This window comes from Bactrocera tryoni, chromosome 4 (assembly GCF_016617805.1).
Source record: "Bactrocera tryoni isolate S06 chromosome 4, CSIRO_BtryS06_freeze2, whole genome shotgun sequence".
NCBI lineage: Eukaryota > Metazoa > Arthropoda > Insecta > Diptera > Tephritidae > Bactrocera > Bactrocera tryoni.
Window position 1 is genome coordinate 38,480,902 of NC_052502.1, and position 21,240 is coordinate 38,502,141.

Consider the following 21,240-nt stretch of genomic DNA (forward strand, 5'->3'; position numbering starts at 1 on the left):
GGCGCCGCTATGTTAAGGTACCGTTGGAAAAGGGAAGTCCTCCGGATTAAATAATATAAAAGGTTATAGGTACCGGAAACGCTTAGTTTACGAGATACTGAAAGTTCAAAAATTCCCAAAATTCAACATGTCTACAGCATGTCGAATCGTCTATCTGTTCCGCTAGCTTCATTCCCTTACGATCGTAGAAAAATCAGAAATGCCAAAGATGTGATGTGATGAGTCTTTATCACATTTATTAACATAATATTATTATTTAGATCATTGGTTCGTCAATTTTTGCCGGTGGCCAATTCCATTGCTTTTGAGGTGCTGGTTTTACCAAAGACTCCCAAGGCTTCCATCCTAACATTTTGCGGGCTAAAATGAGTTCATTTTCAGCTTGTACGATTAGTTCTTCTACCTGTCCACAAGCAATTTCTTTTTCCAAAGTGGTAACGTCTTTGTGCTAAGAAGAAAAATATGCATGTAAAACACCGACATAAGTACGAGTTTGGCTGACTTCGAAAACGTTAATTACAATGCATACGAACATATGTATAAATACTGGAGTCATGTGCTGAACACATAGAGAGCGATGTCGTCGGTAAATTAAAAAATATTTTTAAATTAGCGAGAGCGACAACTGAGAGCCTGCTACCGTGTAATCGTCCAGCTGTCTAAAAACTGTGTCCATAAAAACGTGTGTATTTTGATATTTGAGAGAGGTCGCTTGAAGTCTGATGCGCTCTATGTGTTCAGCACATCATAGTAGTCATGTTTTGTCGCCCTCTGTGTTCAGCACATGATACTGTATCGACACTTTGCAGTAGTACGTTTTCGAAGTCAGCTCATATTTAGCATACCGCTTCTACCGCTTTTAGTCTGTTTTGGACAACTTTTTCAGTATATTTTCTATACGAAGCATCCTGAGGCATTTTGGTAAGAGCTCTTAATATTTTACCGTAAAGAGCACTCAAAGTGTGATGTGGATTACTTGCCACTACCAAACCCGTCAATCCAGTAGTCTAAAAAATATAAAGAGAAAACTTACAAATGGCTTACTTTAATATGTTAAAACCGATTTCTAATACTCGTTATTAGTAATACTTCGTATATCGAAACCATAACTTATTAGAACAAAAAATTTAAATTGTGAAGTTAGTTAGGTTTACGCTTTTCACATAAGTATATAGGGTTATATACATATACATATATATAAATGATCAGGTGACGAGAAAAGTGGAAATCCGGTTGACTGACTGTCTGTCTGTTGGTATGCAGGCTTCTTAGTACAAAAAAAAATTCGTTCGTGGGTGTAATCGGGCCACTGCAACGAACACAAATCGCCCTTTACCGAAAACTTCCATAACTAAGCCCTAAATTAAGATATAAAACTGTAATTTAGCACAGATAAAATTTTTTGAGAAAGTGGGCGTGGCCCGCCCCTAATATGTGTAATGTACATATGTACATATCACCTAAACCGCTTAAGATACAAAAACTAAATTAGCGCAGCACAAATATTACAAGATCCTTCCGATAATGTGAAAATGGATGAAAACCCGCTCATCGATAACTAAATGCACCAGAAACGTAAAAATTTGCCACCGGGATGGTACGACAAGACTTTATAGGGACAGTGGTAAAAATTGGACGATAAGAGTGGCACCGCTCACTTTTTGGTGAAATCCCATATTTGGGGATAAAATTATGTCACGCTGAGAAAATGAGCGAAATTGGACAATACCCTACTTCCCTTATAGTACAATTTTAAATTCCACATGATTCTTTTTCAACAATTCTTTTGTTCGACAATATCGCTCTATGTGTGAGATAGGCAATAGAAATTCAGATAGAATTCTTTTCAGTAGTAATTCTGTGTAACCAAAAAGGTTGGAATCGGGTTAATACTTCTCTGAGCTCCCATATACTTAGTGCAGTTTAGTGGATATAAAAGTTTAAAATATAAGTATAAGTATCATTATGTTTAAATATTTGAATTATTGAACTTTAGATGCAAATATCTCAAAAACCATAAGACAGGAGACGCTACATATGTATGTATTGATCTGGAGGTCCTCCTCTAAACGCGAGTATATTTATTTCCGTGATCAAGAGAACCTCCTCTACCTATTTCAATCCTGAAATAAGGGGATACAATTAATTTAGATTTTGATGTTTCCATTCTACATTAATCCTAACAATTAATGTAAACTTATGACATAATATAGCTATTTCCCCCTTCTCTAGACAGATATTTACATATATATACGCATTTTACTATAAATTATACTTTTACGTACCAACTTCGAAGCCATCTTTAAAAGTACGGTTGATTTAAATTGTCTAAACCCTCTTTATAATAGTTAAAAAGCAGTAATTTTGAAACAGCAGTGCAAAATAAATTATGCCACCATCTGTGATGTTATTATTTCCTATTATCGATAAAAAATATTGTAATCGATTTACATATCTAACATTATCGTAAATAATCTATTACGTGTAGGTTCAAACGAGAAAAGTTGTTAATTTTGCACAAACCTTTTTATTCATGCAAATATCTAAATATCAATATGCTTGTCGCAAGACTGATTCATATTGAAAACGTGTTCAATTTGAGAAAACGCAAATTTGGTGGTAAAAAAGAGAGAAGTTATAAAAGCTTGATATTTATTTTGAGATAGTGTCACGTCCGACATGTGGTGCTGTCTCTCGAGCAGGAAAATTTTCTACCAATTTTTTTATTTAATTTTCTCAAACTTTGATCAACTTTCTTTACGCGAAAATATTTTTAAATAAACTGCCCACATGATTATTATTTTTTATTAATTACCGATGGTTGTGTGATTAGGGTTTTGAGGCGCTATTCCAACCGCATTTAAGAAACATTGAAGGACAGGGAATGGCTGGTCCGGTCCAATAAGCAGGATGAGACGCTACCATCCACTTAAGAGCTCCTGGAACGGCTAGATATGCAGATAAAAGTTGCCCAGGTGAACCTGCACCATGCGACGGCAGCGAGGAGATTCAACTTGGATAACCTGGGCATCCTCTTAATCCAGGAACCATGGGTTTACAGAGGATAGGTAAGAGGCCTCAATTCGAGAAATAACAAGGTAATTTGGGATCTCTCTAGCGAGAGACCCTATTCTTGTGTAGTTGTTAGAACCGATTTAGACTTTTTCTGTATTTCAGAGTTTCTAACGCAGGATCGGGTGGTGGTGCAGGTGTTGGCCAAGGAAGGTTCAGACTTCGTCGTTGCATCCACCTACTTTCCAGGGGAGACGGCCACAGAATGTCCTGGTGGTCTAACAAACTCTCGGTACTTAGGCAAATGGTGCGTTGGCTGTTCAATAAAGCCAAGGGCACGGGCAACTGGGAGGAGTATTTAAGTTTTCAGAAATTCTGTGACAGCGTCTCCTCGACCCCAAAGGCAGCTCGGATGCGCAAGGCGTTGTTGAGAGATAAGACGGAAACGGTATTATCCATAAAAAGACAGGACGGGATCTATACGACTAGCGCAGAAGAGAGGGCAGAAACACTCCTACAAGCGCACTTTCCGGAGACGGTTCAGGCTGACCTAACTCCAGCATCGGTCACATGGCGAATCGCAAAAGCAATCTTCATCTCCAAGGTAGGGAGGAGAGAGAGAGATCATACCGGCCTATAAGTCTCACATCCTTCATGCAAAAGGGGATGGAGAAAGTAATAGATAACCACATCAGAACGGAAGCGTTGAAGATCGCACCCCTACATGCCAGACAGCACGCGTACGGAGCGGGTAGATCCACTAACACTGCTCTGTACCAACTCACGTCTGAGTTGCAAGATTCGCTGGATAATGGCGAGGTTGCGATTTGCGCCTTCCTAGATAGAAGCCCTACTGCGCACTAGGTTTGAACTTAACGCTGTCCAAAGCAACTAAAGCACTTATGATATGCAGACGCCTGGCCGGCAGATCCTGGGGATGCAAGCTAAGTATCATTAGATGGCTGTATACCATGATTGTAAGGTCTATTGTCACCTATGGAGCGGTTGTTTAGGCCGCCAAGGCAGCGCAGTCTTCGGTGGTCCGGAGACTATCAAAGCTGCAAAGGCTTGCCTGTGTCTGTGCTTCAGGTACAATGCGCACATGCCCCGCGGTGGCACTGGAAGTCATACTGGAGCTCATACCGCTGCATCAGGTGACCAAACAAGTAGCAAAACATACCATGCTGCTAATGTCAGCAGAGGGAAGCTAATGTCCACCGCTAGCCCTCCTCCCAATGGACGGCACCACGAAGAGGTTACATTTCAAAAAGAATTTCAGAGTTACTCTGGGCAGCAAGACGGAGTGGAGTGATTCCATGCTGGAAGACAGTACCATCCAGTGGTACACTGACAGCTCAAAAACACCAGAAGGTATTGGGGCAGGTATTGCGGGACCGCGTACTAAGCTGTCCATACCAATGGGATGCTTCCCAAGTATTTCTCAGGCTATCGCAACCAGCGCATCGCCATTCTCAGCGATAGTCAAGCGGCACTAGAAGCGATCTCAGCATATGAATCGCTTTTAGTATAAGAATGCATAGAAAGGCTAAGCCGCCTATCTTTGCGCAACCGAGTACCCCTAATCTGGGTGCCAAGGCATAAAGGAGTAGAAAGAAATGAGACGGCCGACGAACTGACCCGCCAGCAGGTATGCGCCATGCCAAGCTGCTTCTAGGGGGGTAAAAACTCTCCAGGTTCAAAGAACTGTTTAACCTCCCCGTGACAAAATCCGTCTCCTCGTCGCTATCTACACAGGGCACTGCAAACTCAGGAAGCACTTGTCTAACATGGGCATAGTCTCCTGCCGGTTCTGCGATTTGGAACAGGAAACACCAGCACACCTAGTTCTGGATTGTACAGCGATCTGCAGAAGAAGGTTTAAGGCCCTGGGTTCCATATACATTAGCAGGGATCACATCACCACAGTAGCGCCCAGCAAACTCCTGGAACTATTCAGGCTGCTGGAACTTGGGGAAAATATGGGATATAGGAGAGGGCACAATAGACCCTAGGTCGCGGTGCATTACCTCATTAATAATCTATCTATCTATCTAGTGATATATTAACGGCTAATTTGGTTAATTTATTGTAAATGACTATTGGGCATTGCTATTTTGAATTGGCGCACCTTCTGCATTCATTCTTAACAAAAAAACTGTAACAAATCGTTATAGTTTAAATAAAAATTATAAAATCTATTTAAAATTTACTTTCCCCAACAATTTAAAGTCAAAATATGTATTCAAGTAAAATAACAGCTAAAACAGGGTTGCAATTATATTTTTGCGTTACATTGCACGCAAATAAACATGGGTTTTGGTCTGACATATTTTACAGCCCTTGTAAATTTTTTTCTGCGTGTGTTTGTTGTTGTGTCGTTGCATTAGGTGGAAAAATCTGCAATTCTTGCACCGTGCAAGGGTTTTGCAAGAGCCCTATTGAAATTAACAAACGAAAGACAACCGCTTTTGCATTGTGAGGTTTGCCTTCAGACAACTCAAATTTGTGAGGTTATTGTGAGCAGTTGTGCTTTCGAAATCACCTCAGCAGACGGAAAACCTCACAACTCACAAAAACCACGCAATAGTGAGGGTGGTGTTTTTGTGAGGCCACGAAAATAGAGCTGTAAATATTGTTTAGAAATTTGCTCCGGTATTGCAATTTTTTAATAGGGAACGCATATTTGAGTGTAATTTATTATAAATAGAATTTATATAGAGTGTGTATGTGACGACCCCATATTGGCGGAACTAAAATGGGGAGAAATGTGAATGAAAATAAGTAATGGAAAGGAGTTTTTGATCGATTATGGTTATGATCTTTCGATAAATAGTGTATATCTTATCGCTCTTGGCTCATCAATAATTGAGCTTTGTTTAAGTCTTTGTTTACGTCTTAAATTTTAAATACAGATTGACTGATCTTAATCCAAAATTAAAAAATTATGTGACTTTCAAACTACTATAGTGTAACGTGAAATTAGGTATGTAACATACAAATCATATTTTGAATTAACGGGAAAATCGGGTTGTTAAATTAGCGTTTTAAGACCAGGTCAATTAGTTTAATACTTATTTTTTGTATGCATCTTAGGTCGTGTGCCAAAAGTTAAAATTTTTCTCCTTGTTAAGTTGGAACGTAAAACAAATTTTACATTTTATTGAGTCGGCTGGGATTTAGAATAGCATCCCCGACTTCGGGGTTAAAATAGGGATCTATGGATAGAAGAGATTCTCCAGGTTAAGAAAAAATGTAAAAAGCTGTCGCTGCATTTAAAGTACAAAAATTCAACTAATTAAAAGGAATGATTATCCAACTTTTGATGAACTTATCACTTATATTTTAAACTTTTATATCCACTAATACTTCAGTAATTCGTTTCTAATCATTTATTTTATATTAAATAGTGTAAAAATAACTTTAATTCCATATTAAACTTTAGTTGGAATCCATATATTCATACAATAAGAAAATGGTTGCAAACAAACAAAATATTGGTAACACTAATTACCAAATTTTGTAATGAAATAGAAATAAGAAAAAAGAATGATAATACCGTCGATGCAAAATTCAATATCGTGTGACGACTAATGTAAAATCTATTCAGAATTTTCGTTATCATGATAAATCCTGGAGTTGGATCGGTCAGCGGAGTTCATTGCAAAAAGATATAACATCTAACTACAATAAAACAAATAACAAAAAAACTCATTGTTTAACTAATTTCAGTGAATATTAAATACATTTAAAAGTGGGTTTACAAATAAAACGCGAAATTTCTACAAAAAGTTCTTATTTTTCTTTTTTATTGGCGCAGACACCGTTTACACGGTTATAGCCGAGTTAACAACATCGCGTTAGTCGTTTCTTCTTTTCGCTATTTGGCGCCAATTCGAGATATCAAGTGCAGGCAGGTCCTTCCCCACCTGATCTCTCCAACGGAGTGAAGGTATTTCTCTTCCTCTGCTTCCACTGGCGAGTACTGAATCGAAAACCATCGTTCCATCAACTGCGGACCATATAGCAAGACGGGAATGATAAGGGACTTATAGAGTTTGGGCGTAAATTTTAAAATAATATCCCCCGTTTTCAGCGTTAAAATGTGTAAGTACGGATAGGACCTCCTCCGGACTATAAAACATACATATACATATGTATATGTAGGTGGTTGACACTGACCGATGGCTTTTGAGATATTTGCATTTAAGGGGTCAGCAGGGCAATCTTTTTTCATTTTTTTTTGTTTTTGTTTTTGCATTTTCTGTCCAGTTATACCCTTAGAATTAATCTAGAAACCCACTTTACCATTGGAAGGTTTCGAAAAAGGCCCAAAAATAATAATACCGTTCGACGTTCGGAGCGTTCGGAGTGCACATCTTTATATGCTTTTTCAGTACCTCAAACTTTAAACGCGTTTTTTTTTTCAAAACACTTTTTTAAACTGGCGGACATGACTCCGGTCGAACTACTCAACCGATTAGCTTAACTTTTTTTTTTAATGTTCCCAAAACGCCTGGCTATCGTCCCTATATTTTTTTTATAATTTATTGACAATGTTATGACAAAATTTATATTATTATTTAAATGTTAATTACTTTTTTATGAATCAACATTTTGTTATGATTCTAGTAGGGACGATAACCATTCACGTACTTTTTAAGAATAAATTGGGTTTTTTGTTTCTGATGATCCAAACATGAGAAATCGTGTCCGCCAGTGAAAAAACGCATCTCCTTCACCCTGCCATTTTTCCGACAGACGTCATCAAAAATTCCGAAAAAAATTGTTTATACACTCCACGATATTCCTCATGATATGTATGTGAAAAAAGTTCTATTTTAGAATAAAAATTTGTAAAAAAAAATTTCAAAAAAAGGCCAGTTTACCCTACTGACTCCTTGAAATTCAAAAAAGTCAAATATATAAAATGTGTATTTCTCCGTTTTTTAATGAGATTTACATTTATATTTTTAACTTTTGTATCAACTAACATTTATTCGTTTCGAAATAAAAGGTTTTACCTTATCTATGTACATATTTTGCAGAAGAACCAAATACGCGATTGGCAGGAAATAAATAACGCATTATTAGTTTTTTGCATGTAATTCCTTTCTGCATTGGCGCTCTTCGTCCGCGCTTCAAAAAAGTCCCGGTTTGGACTAAAAACTAGGCGTTTCCAGTTCTATCGCTTTGAACTCCGTTTTGTGCTTAAAAAAGAAAATAGGAATCTGGCCGTCCCAACATCGGGATTTACCAAGATAAAGGAAATTCTGAAATATGTTTTTTAATGAATTTTGTTTTGACGGTATAATTTTTATTTTTTTAATATTTTTTTATACGTTTACAAAATATGGTAACACTTATTTTTTACTTGCTTGCAACAATTTTCTTATTGTATAGTATGAATAAATGGATTTAAATGAAATTAAATAAGGGATAAAAGTTATTTTATGTGATGCCCTACAAGTATTTAATGCAAAACAAATGTGTATAACCGAATAGGTGAAATGATAGTTGTATAAAAGTTAAAAATATGTGTGTAAAATTCATTATAAATCAAAGAAACACGCACTTTAAATAGTTCAATTATTGAACAGTAAATCAGTCATTTGTCGATGATATGGTGCATGGTGAAAATCTGGTTGATAGTAGTTTTTCCAGGTCTAAAGCCACACAGATAAGGTCCAATCAGTTTGTTGACGTTGGGCTTTAGTATTTTACACACAACGCTCGATAAGATCTCATATGCGATATAAATCAGGCAGGTAATTGCTATACGAATCTCGACGTATTGGAACATCTATTCCATCGTCATCAATTGGGGAATCGGGTTCGCCATCTCCAGATGTTACACTTTCACTGTGGTTCAGCAGGCTGGAAAAGTGTTCCCTGTTTAATTGTAGTATGCTCTGGGCCGATGCCCACCTCCGGGTGTTCTACTAGAGTATGCTCCGGTTTTAAAACCTGTTAGTCGCCGCATATTTTCGAAAATTTTTCCAGCATCATTCCTGTCGGCTAGCTTGTCAAGCACGCATTTTGGCCTGTCTTTTTTTTTGTCTGTAAATGTGTCTCGTTTCCCTCCTTAACTCCCGATATCTATCCCATTCCGCACTTCTTGTGGTCCTTTGTAACGGCGCAAGGTAGGTTGTCTGGTTTTTCTCCACTGCGTCACGAGACTCCTCATCGTATCAGCTGTTCCTTTTTCTTTTCTCCGAAAAAAAATGGTTTCGTTTGAAGCTGTACGTAAGAATCTTGAAATGCCATCCCACAGTTCGCTTATACCGAGTATATGATGAGTGCTCTCTCAGAGTGCAGGAGTATAAGACGAGTAGAAATCTTTGGGCTGTCTGTTGTGATTGCAGCATCTCGACGTCGAACTTTCCTTGTGTTCACAGGCGCGTATCTTCGCTACAAAAAGATAGTGGTCCGAGTCGTTGTTACGTCCTCGGAGCTTATGTACGTCAAGGACACAGGAGACATGTTGTCCAATTATCATGACGTGATTGTTCTGGTTTTGAACTTTTCGATCCGAAGACAGCCCAGTAGTTTAATGAATTTTCTTGTGCCCCATATTTCGGGCCCCTGCGAAGTCAATCAACCTCAACATATTTGGTGAGGTTTCGCCATGGGGGCGCCCTGCCATTAAAATTGCCAAGCACAATTTTTACATAGTGGCGGGGACAATCCTCATAAGCGCTCCATATTAGGAATCGGACATTGTTGATGCATGCTCTTAAATCATAGACTTTAGTTTGCTGTGATCGTCATAAAAAGTGGGGTCTTTCATCCAGCTGACAATGGGGTATAGTCATGCTTCTGGGTATTGAAGCAGTCGCACGGAATGGAGTCGTCTTGTCTAAAACCTCGTTTGGTATCGAACGGTCCGGAGATGTAATCCTATATCCAGACGGATCTTTTGGCATTGATCAACGTCAGTTTGCACAGCCGTATTAGTTTTGCGGAGATACCAAATTCAGACATATCAACATAAGGGCAACATTTTCGTGCTGTCAAAAGCAGCTTTAAAATCGGCGAAGACGTGGTGTGTGTCGATTCTCTTTTAACGGGTCTTCCCCAAATTTGGCGCATGGTGAATATCTGGTCGGTTGTTGATTTTTCAGGTCTAAATCCACACTGATAAGGTCCAATCAGTTTGTTGACGGTGGGCTTTAATCTTTCACACAATACGCTCGATAAAACCTTATATGCGATGGAAGAGGGCTTATCCCACGTTAGTTGAGCAGATTGTGGGGTCTCCATCTTTGTGGATTCTACAGAGCACACTTAAATTCCAATCGTTAGGCATGCTTTCGTCCGACCACATTTTATAAAGAAGCTGATGTATGCTCCTTATCAGTTCTTCGCCGCTGTGTTTGAATAGCTCGGTCGGCAATCCATCGGCCCCCGCCGCTTTCTTGTTCTTCAGGCGGGTAATTGCGTTTCGAACTTCTTCATGGTCGGGCAATGCAACGTCTGGTCCATCGTCATCGATTGGGCCTGTCTCCTGACGTTATACTTTCACTGCCATTTAACAGGCTGGAGAAGTGCTTCCTCCATAATTTTAGTATTCTCTGGACATCAGTCACTAGATTACCTCTATGAGTTCTACCAGAGTATGCTCCGGTCTCAGCGAGCAGGAGTGCAAGTCGAGTAGACAATCGTCTGGCTGTCTGTTGTGATTGCAGCTTCTCGACGTCGAAACTTCCTTGTGCTTGTTGGCGTGCTTTTTTTGCTGCACAGAGGTGGATGCGTATCTTGACTGCAACAAGATAGTGGTCCGAATCAATATTAGGACCCTGGAGCGTACGCACGTCTAATACACTGGAGACGTGTCGATCTGATTGGTGGCTTTTCGATGAGAGACAGCCAAGTAGCTTGGTGAATTTTTCTATGCTGGAATCTTGTCTACAGATACCCATATTTCAGGCCTCGACGTAATCGATCAGCCTCATCTCATTTCGGAATGTTTCATTGTGGAGGCTGAATTTACCGACCTTAGTCCCAAAGATACGTTCTTTGCCCACCCTGGCGTTAAAGTCGCCAAGAACGATTTTGACATCGTGGAGGTGGCAGCTGTCATAAGTGCGCTCAAAGCGCTAATAGAAGTTATGTGGTCACATCGTCCTTCTCCTCCATCGCGCCGTGGCCGCAAATTAAGATATGTTGAAGAACTTCGCTTTGATGCGGATTCTGGTTAGACGTTTATTCACCGGGGTGGATGACAGTGCTCGGCGACAGAGTCTCCCTTCTGTCACGAATCCCACACCGAATTTGCACTCCTTTATATGGTCAGTGTATTAAATGCCTACTCGCCCACTTCTTGAACGGCGGTGAAGGCAGCATTCACTCTAACGAGAACATCAACCAGCTGGCCAGCGGCATCTTCCCAATTAAAAGGACCGGACATTCCCGGTGCATGCCCTATATTTCAAGTGAATGGCAATCAGAGAACTTTCCTCACTTGCGTGAACTTCTACGCATGACTTTATCCTTCAGCAGATTCATAAGTTATTTTTATTCAAGTAACAAGACATTTTGTATATTACTAAATGAGATAAAGTAACGATATCAAAAACTCTCGATTTCCTACCGAGCGGTAGTTATCAAAAAAGCTGAGCTGGCGCATCCCTCGATATCTATGGTTGTTAAGGAGGTTTTAAATATTATGAACTATATTATGATTGAGACACAAATAATTGAAGAGAAACAATCTTAAAGGTATTTCCTATACAATGACATAGGATCTTTGAAAAATATCAAAAATTAACAAAATGGCGTAATTTTGAAAAAAAATTTAGTTTTTTTTAGGTAAAAAATTGTCGTTTTTTAATGCCAAATTGACAATTTTAAACCAATCAAAAAGATCGTGGGTCATTGTATAGTAAATGTATTCAACAATACTCAGGTTTAATTTGAAGTCGATCGGTTAATTTCTCGTTTAAAGTTTCACTCATATGTATATGATTATACCTGCGAGCGGTATATAGAACGCTACCATCCAAAAACTATTCAAGATACGTCCTTGCCGATTTCATAGGATATTTTTGGGAATATAAACTATCGACTATTTTTGAAAGTGTCACACTGGTATAGAAACGACTTCGATGTGGATAGCCTTTGCTGCGAAAAACACAAATATGACAACCTAAGCCTTGCCCCTGATACGAAGATAGATGTTAACAGGTACACAGGTGTCAAGGTTTTTTTTCTATTTTTTGCAGCACTTGGAAGTAAAAAAGCGTGATTTTAGTTCAAAAAAATCGCGGTTAACTCGTAGTTTAAAAAAAAAGTAAAAAAAAAAATGCAAAAAAAAATTTTAAACCTTTAATTACGTTTCGGATAAATCCAAACGGAAGTTCGATACATTAAATGTAAAACTCACCTATGGTATTACATTATTCAGCTAGGTTTAGCTTTCAAAATGGAAACCTCCCCATGTTTCCCTCACTGGATACAACGCAGTCATAAGAAGTGTCAAAATTATGTATGGTATGTATGTACTCATTATCCGAGTTTACAACTTCTTACTTATAACTTTTTTATACTCTTTGTTCGGCAACACTCTCATTAGAACTACGTACTTATGTACATAAGTATGTCTGCTGCCACTACGGTAGCGGAACATTCTAGAAACTATGTACAAATTCCGGTGTCTAAATGGATCTGCAAGTTGTCGTCGATTCTGTTTTGTTCTGGGGCCCTATTCTGTATCTCGATTCGGAACTGTATTCTATTCGAAATTCGGATCTACTTTATAATTATGCGAAAGTTGTACCACCCAGTGCCAGAATAAATACGTACAATTTTCGGTTTTGCTTTCTACAACTCAAAAGCTAACGAATAATTTATTCGAAAATTGGCTTGAAAATGCGAAAATCGAGTTATAGAATATAAAAAATCCGAATTCGTGTAAATTTTTTTTCGAATCGGGTTACATAATAGAGCCCCTGTAATTCGTGTTTCCCACAATGTAGACAAGAAAACTTAAAATATTTACTTCTGTTATTAAAACTAATGTTAAAATTTAAATTGCTTGTTGCTTTTATAGACAGTTAAACATTACATAAAGTTTCAAACAATCCTGATTATTGTCTGTTGAACAGAATATTCCATATGTCACTTCACGTCATATATGTAAATGCTACATAAACATCTTTTATTTTTCTGCCACAGATCTTTATGTTATCCTAAAGAGTAGCTCATAGTTTTTGATGGCTTAAAATTGCCTTAGCAATTAGCTCTCGTAACCACGTTGATCAATTTTAACGTATTTTATCGCTTCAGATTATTTCTTTACCCGTCAATTTAAATTTTCTATTTATATTTAATTAATTGTAATGCTTTAACAACGAATTTTGATTTCTGTTATGTAGTTTAAACAGCCTCACAAAATACAAACAAATCTCTCGCTTCATTCTTTTTAATCCAGTTGTGTAATATGCAATGTTTCACCCTACTCTCAATTATATAATCTACTATGTTTTGTTCCTACATATGTATGTATGTATGCATGTTTTGTGTGCTTACGAACAAATTTAATTTTTAATTAAATATCCGCTTAAAGAACGCGCTTACATTGACGGGTAAAAAAAATAATTTGAAGGGATAAAATGCGTTAAAATCGATCAAAATACATTTTTTGTTTAAAAATAAGTTAGAAAACTCATATTGTGGCCTATTCCCTTTACTACAAATTATATAAATTACCTGAGTCAACATTAGTGTAAGAATAGAAACATTTTATTTGAATTTTTCCAAATTTCTAGTACTACATATAATACGTTCTTACGCTTTAAAAAAATTGTGCCTGTTCTGAAATATACAGAAAATATTGCTTTAGATTAGAGCAGCTTTGATGTTTAGAATTTTTAATGAATAGAATTTAAAAATAAAATAAATCTACTATACTATACTTTTTAAATTTTTTCGCATTCATCTAAAAATACTGAATTTGGAATAAATAACTTTTCCAGTCTTTCTAATGAAAGTTGGTTTTTTATATGTACAACTTTTGCTCTAAAAAATACTTTTTATAGGTACACCCCTGTATGCATACTGACTTTTGTGTTATGGTTAAGTGTTATTGCATCCGTTATATATAATTTATTATTAGTATAACAATACTCGAATACATTTGCTGCTGTTGTTGAAATGAAATATTTAATATAACTCAGACACATTTTGCATAAGATTGTTCATATTTAAGGTGATAAGTTGTTGACAGATGAAAACATTGAATAATAATTTTCTGAATGTTGTTAAAATTTTACAATAAAAAAAGATAAAATATGATATCGATAATGTCACATATTTCGAAATTTTAACCTGCGGGAGCATTTAAGGTAAGATAAATTGAATAGATAACATTATTTCATATGCATGTATGTACATTAATGCATATTAAAATATTAACTATGCAACATTTTGAACATAGTATAATAGTTTTGTTTGTAACAACTAAAACTAAACAAGATACAAGGTGGTTACATATATTAAAATGGTCAGAATGCCGAAACAATTTATTTCCGAATCTCTGTACATCCTGTCCGACCGTCCAAGCCATAACTTGTTTAAAAATTGCAGAGGACAAATTCAGCTCATTGCCACATCTATAATGGAAAGAATATAACATTCTACGTCATAAATTTTAATTTACTATAATGTTTTTTTTGTGTGCGTGATAAACCTCATATTCGTATTGCAGTTTACTACCGAAAATGTGTGAAATCAAACCATGAATATGATAAAAAAAATATTCTGCTGCATACTTTAATTTGTTTTATTTGCTGCTTGGTAGTCATAAATTTATTATAGAACTGACATTAAGCTTGATATTCTTTTTATTGAAAACTAATTTCCCTGGAAATTAGGTGAATAAGAAAATCCTGTTACCGAGTTTATGCATATTTGGGAATTTCTGTATTTGAGTTCAGGCAACATTGCTGAATTTATATATTCAAGTTAATTGATGTATTTAATTAGTATTCAAAATAATTATACATTTCAAATAAGGTTTATTAAATTTTTTGTTTGCTTAAAATTTTCAGGATGGGAGAAAATATTATATATCCGCATGCTGCCACCTTATTCGCTGCAATTTGCGCAAGTATATTTGCAATCGTCGGAACATTTGGTAAGGAAAGTAGCCAATAAGTGCATATAAATATTTAATTAACAGCTGTATATTTAAAATTACCGTAACATTTGTTAAAAAAGTAACCCATAAATGTTTACAAATATTTAAAACCAATAGTGCCAGAGCACAAAGGTAAATCAAAACGTATTTATGTGCGAATATATATGTATACGGCAAGGGTATATAAACAACGGATTTTTCATAAGCAACATTGTGAATTTGAAAAAAATTAGCAAATTTTTTGAAGTCATTTTGTTTACTGTTCAAAAAGACAGCAGCACAAATACGTATAAATGTGATACAGTACTATATACAAATTGTCGAGTGTAATGAATTGCTGATAATAACAATATATATATTATAATAAAACGTATGACCTTAGATTATATTCAGTCCAATAATATAATTATTAAAACGTCATGTTATGATCTTGAAACGTGTTATTACTAAAATATTGTACGGTTCATATGGATGATTGGGATTTCTCTAAATGGTTTAAGAGAAAACATCTTATTTTGTCATGCGATTTCAATTTGCTCCGCAGGGTTAGCCGCGGTTTATTACGGAAAATGTTGTGTATTAACTCTAAAAATAATGACATTAACATTTTTAGAAAAACAATTTAAATTTGTGTATCGGAAAGATCAATTTACAAAAATGCGAATTTGAGAGTTGAGAGATGAGCTGCATGGTATATACATACATAGCAGCGTCGTCAGTTGCCATCACCGTAACTGTGGAGTTGTCCTCAACTCACCTAGAACTTGCTCAACTACTCTTTTATTAATTTTTTCCACCCCTCGTTAGCCAGGTTTTTTTGTAAACTCGAGCATACTTCATTAATAAGGTTATCTTTCGAGCAAACAAAATTGCTAAATACGCTAATTTAGCCGTTAGTATTCGTTGGCATGCGACCTTCGCCGACCTCGAGAAGCGGTTGTGCGAAGAGTTCAGACTCCTAATCATTGAAGAGCTGGACCCTTATGCTAGAATTCAGTAACCGCTCTACCTTAGCTTACAACGGCGAAGGCTTGAGACTTGCGTTTATCTCGTCTACTGTGATACCTCGCTTTATAGTCGGCTAAACGACATTGTGTATTCATCCCACACGATCAGTTTGCACCACTGCAATAGAGCACCGCTACCACCACTTTTGATGATGTTGCAACTGGGCATTTCTTCACTGGCAAGGTTCAGCGAGAGCTTGAATACTGAGTTTACGGTTCTGTCATCACTAAGCAAGATTGCGGCTATTACGGAGGACGCGGCAACCAGAGATCAAGTTCAGAAAGTTTTGCCGGTTTCCCTCGTTGTATCCAAGAAAAAAAACCCTTCTTTGTGGGGCAGGCATACTGAAATCGCGCACATATCGCAAACATTTTATGCAAAATTACTTTCAACGCTTCGTTAAAAATTATGTCATCTTAGACTAGGTTATCCCTTGGTATCAGCGAGCAATGTCTTTTGTCAAAGATTTTTTAAACTTGTCCCATAATTGCCGGTGGTTGGAGAGTTCGCAGGTGTTTATCATAGTCACAAAGAGCTCTCCCATCGTTTTGTTTCAATGACCGTCGTATTCCAGCAACACCATCGCCTCACATACTTCTCAGAAATTGTTCTTTTCCTGCACATCTACGACTTGGAACGCTTGAAAATTTGTAGACCTCGGATTTTAGTCAGCAGTAACCGTACACATGTACGGTATAATTCTACCAAGCGCATCTGAGGTTTTCACACCTGACCAACCGTCGACAAGTGCGCCCTGCACGCGATGTTTCCATTATTTTCGTGACGCATACCACGTTTTTCTACATACCATCATCAGAACATCGTACGAGCAAAATCTTCATCCTGGCACGGGCGGAAAAATGCTGTAAGAGTGGTAATAGGTCTCGAGGGTTGGCCTTTGTAAAATACACGCGCTCGCTGTTCGGGAGGTGCACAGCAATACGGGTCACTGTTGTGCGCCTTTCGTGTAACTGTAAATCGAGTATCCTTCATGTAGCTTTGTCACTACTTACATCTGGCCCTTATACATATATTTATACCCATTATATACATAAGTATATAGTGAATCAATAAAGTTTACATATACCTTGGTCTTAAAACGACACGTTTATTTGTTTTAAAATGAAAAAAAAAATATGTTTTTTTATTCTTGTAAATTTAACATTAAATATAGCATATCAAATTTTTTTTTTGTATACACAAATAAAAAAAATTAATGCTAAAGCTAAAAATGTGCCTAATTTATATCAAAAAAGTTTACATACATTACAATACATACATACAATTACGGGAGCCGATGTAAAAATTGGGAGTGGCACCGCCCACATTTTGGTGAAATCTCATATCTCGGGACCCGTCTAACCGATTTGGTATGTGACATTATTTTCATATTACAATGTCACAGAGCGAAAACGGGCGAAATCCGAGTAGAACCACGCCTACTTCCCACATAACACAATTTCAAATTCCACTTTCTTATCCATGCCATCTTAGGACCAAAAATTTTTCAAATCCAAATAAAATGGGTCAAGCCCCTAGATACCGATTAGTTCGACCCCAGTACCTATAGTTGACTTTTGATCAAAAATATTGATCAAGGTGTGAGATATATAATTAAAAATCAAGGATAATCTTTCTCTGACAATGGTATGTCTGTATGTCAAAAATGGATGGAATCGGGGCAATACTTATCTTAGCCCCTATACACTTAAGTTAAAGATTTTCGAACTTCCGGGAGACTTTGTACGGCATATATCGACAAATATGTGAGTTATCTCAATGAAAATGAGAGAGCGTGTTTTACGCATAACAGTGTGTCTTTGTGTCTAAAATAGATAATTTTGAGCGGGAAACTTGTCCCATCTCCTATATAACAAATATCATAATTTTCGAACATCCGGCTGACTTTGTCCTATATGATTGGCTTTTAGTATGTTACTGGTTAATAATAAGTGGCATTGGAAAAATTAATAAAATCGGGTCGATACTACCTCAAATTCCATATAATACATACATACATATAATGATTTTCGTTTTTCTAACAAACCCTATGTGTCTGTCAGTATAGGATTTATGTATATATAGATATGTATATATAAAATTGTTTGGATTTCGATCCTCTGGCTCAGTTGCAAGAGTATAAAATGTTCGGTTGCTTACGTGTTTTTTTATTAACTAGTGCGACACCCATAAACCGAACCTGTGCTTGTACCGAGCCTTGTTTAAATGGTTCCAAACGGGTTTTTGTGCAATGGCCAATCGAAAAAGTAATTACATGACGGTCGAACTAGAAGAAAAAACTATAACATATGGCGTATAAAAAAAAAATTAATTTTTAAGTACGAAATCTTAACAGAATATAACGTAACCCAACTATATCTATGCAACGAGAGATACAGATTTATAAAAAAATAATTGCCTTTATTGTTTATGGTATAAGGTTTACGGTCATTCACAATTCATTTACAAGTTGTACAACATACATTTTTATATAAAAGTCCTTATCCCACAATTCGAAACAATTTCAATGCAGTTTTTAGAATTTGTTGGGTTTCCTGTGTAAAATTATGCATTTATCAAGGTTTTTAACTATTTAATGATAATTTTAAAATATTTATTGTTGTTTTAATTTTTGGGAGAATGTAACACAAAACACCAAATTAAATTTGAGATTTTAGATAACTAGCACAGAACGTGCGCGGGTGGGCTATTTTAACCATATATACAGCATCGGAAACGTGATAGAGGATCTTTAAAATGATATTTCTCTAACTTATTTCTAGATGTGTCGTATTAAGGGGGTATTCGGGTCTAGAAGCATGAATTTCAGGTAATTTTTAAAGTGTCGTAAAAAAGGCAATTAATATTTTTACTATCCATTTTTTTATTAGTTATTTGTTAATTTTAGAAGAGTACAGAAAAAATTTAAAAACTAAAAAAAGTAAAAAATTTCAAAAATTATGAGCTGACGAAGTGGGAGGTCTCTAAAAATTTCCACGTGACCATACCCATGATTTCAACCCTCCTAGTTATCTGAAACCAAAAAAAAAAGATTATTAATCTAAAATAATGTCGCAATGGAAGGAACTACGGAAAAGTGGGAAACATTTTTTTTTACAAAATGGCGACTGCCTGAAAAAAAAAGTTTTTTTGGATCACTTTTCTGACTATTTCGAATTTTTTAAAAGTAATAAAAATATAAATTTGGGGATGGGGCTAGTTCCAACCATAGACAAGCTTACAAAGAAGAATCTATAAAAATTTCAAATAAATCGGTCCAGTAGAACCTGAGAAATCGTGGGTATCGTTCCGAAAAAGTCAGTTTTGAGAAAAACGCGTTTAAAGTTTAGGAGGCAATTCTAGTGATTGGCTGTATCTTCGAAAATAAGTCGAATTTTGAAAAATCAAGATATGCAAAAAAATCGATTTTTTCAAAATCCTAGACAAGAATACCCCCTTAAGGCATGTTGCTCACTATAAATGAAATGGAAACTTATTAGTTATTAGAAATACGACGTCTAAATACATAAAGAGAGAATCTTTTTTACACAGTTGCGAGCGGAGCGAACAGTAAATAAAGGCACAAAAACCCGAAACTGGAAGCCATTACAAATTACACCACAACATATCGACAAGTATCTTGATACGCATACTACTTAATGGATGATTCAAAAACAAAATTTAAAACATCGCATTCAGTTTTTAACATCTTTGTAATTTTGAAAGAATATAAATACTTTTGAGTTACTATTATATAAGGCCACTAATGCTAGAATACATATGCTAAAATATACAAGACGCTATCAATCAAAGGCAACTGAGCAATTATTTGTTATAAGACCACTACTTTGTGTGTTTGAAAAGTATGTATGTATATGCCAAATATTTTCTTTAATTGCAAACGTTTGCAATTGAATCTTCTATCTCCGAAATCTCAATAATTGAAGGTTTGTGTTACCTTATACGCCTATATACAATTACTGCATCTTCCGCATATGTTCTTTTCCAGACCTTTTAATTTATTTCAATAATTTGAAAACATTTTCAAATAACAGGGACGCATCGGAAAGTCTGGAACACCGAATGTTAACTAATTAAGATTATCATCAAATATTTACGAAATACTCGAAATTTTCATAGGAAAAACTTAAAAACGGGTAACGGGTAACGCCTACTGCATTTAAAGAGTTCACTGTATCTTTCAAATTTCTTAATTTTGCACTATTTAGGTTTAAATTTGATCTCTTAATTTATATGCACCAAATTTTGTTATTTTTAATTAAATTTATTTTGTATGAAAAGTATTTTATGCTGTAGATTAAATTAAAAATAAATATATTTATGTATGCATAAAAGCATATCTAGACGTACCATATGTTTGCAAATATTCCCTGCCAGCTAACCTCCAAAACTTTTCACCAGTTTGTAACACTGGTGTAATTTGTTTGGGGTATGGTTTCCGTTTGTGGCCCAGCAAAGAATTCATTTCTTCTAAATAACAATAAAAATGTAAACTGCACAACCTTTGAGTAAATAATCCGCAATAAATGAAAATGCGAATTTACCCTATTAATGAGTGCATTCTGGTATCTGTTGGAATTCCGTCAATCATTTAAATTTCTGGCGCTTAAACGGTTGGCTGCGTATTACAACGAGACTGTGCCATGCATTACAATTTCCTCGTTTGTGTGCGTGGAAATAAAATACATAAGTTAATAAAATTTAATCAATTAATTAGAGTTTGATATATTACAACTGAATCAAATAGATATCCAATGCATCAACGCTGATTGTTATGCTAGAAAAAGTAAAATAAAAATTTGATGAAAACAAGTTTATAAAATAACACGAAATTTTTTCGACTTATCTTTGCCTTTTAATTGAGTTTTTCTTTTGATATTTTCTCATTCGCATTTATTCAATAGATCGAGAAATCAGATGGTAAGTTCTGCTTGTTTGGGAAACTCTAAATTGTTTAAGAAAGAAATATTCCATAAATGTACGTTTGTGTTAACACTTGAATAAAAAATATGTAATTTTGTTAAAATTATTGGGAAAGTGGTTAGCCGTGGCTAGCAGCGTAG

The 21,240-nt window shown here is 35.9% G+C and overlaps 2 protein-coding genes across 3 annotated transcripts in view; one reads left to right on the plus strand and one right to left on the minus strand.

The window, feature by feature from the left end:
- Positions 1-209: 209 nt before the first annotated feature.
- Positions 210-2,411, minus strand: LOC120775152 (NADH dehydrogenase [ubiquinone] 1 alpha subcomplex subunit 5). Its single transcript, XM_040105188.1, has 3 exons — positions 2,286-2,411; positions 846-1,007; positions 210-448 (listed from the first exon to the last, which is right to left on the minus strand). Exons 1-3 carry the CDS (start codon positions 2,298-2,300, stop codon positions 257-259), a joined length of 369 nt encoding a protein of 122 aa, XP_039961122.1. The 5' UTR covers positions 2,301-2,411; the 3' UTR covers positions 210-256.
- A 3,467-nt stretch (positions 2,412-5,878) lies between these two features.
- Positions 5,879-21,240, plus strand: part of LOC120774710 (protein trapped in endoderm-1) — a 35,683-nt gene continuing 20,321 nt past the window's right edge. Inside the window, exons 1-2 of one of the 2 annotated variants that reach the window (XM_040104448.1) lie at positions 5,879-5,995; positions 15,060-15,145. In XM_040104448.1, the coding sequence (XP_039960382.1) occupies positions 15,061-15,145 (85 nt within the window). In that variant the 5' untranslated portion in view covers positions 5,879-5,995; position 15,060. Of the gene's footprint in view, positions 5,996-14,151; positions 14,355-15,059; positions 15,146-21,240 lie in introns of those variants that run through there. The other variant, XM_040104449.1, reaches the window with a different exon arrangement.

Bases quoted from the DNA above. Each gene is read 5' to 3' on its own strand.
- LOC120775152 (XM_040105188.1), bottom strand. The intron at 449-845 runs GTATGCTAAATA...TTTTCTTCTTAG, and splicing joins GACTAAAAGCGGTAGAAGCG to CACAAAGACGTTACCACTTT.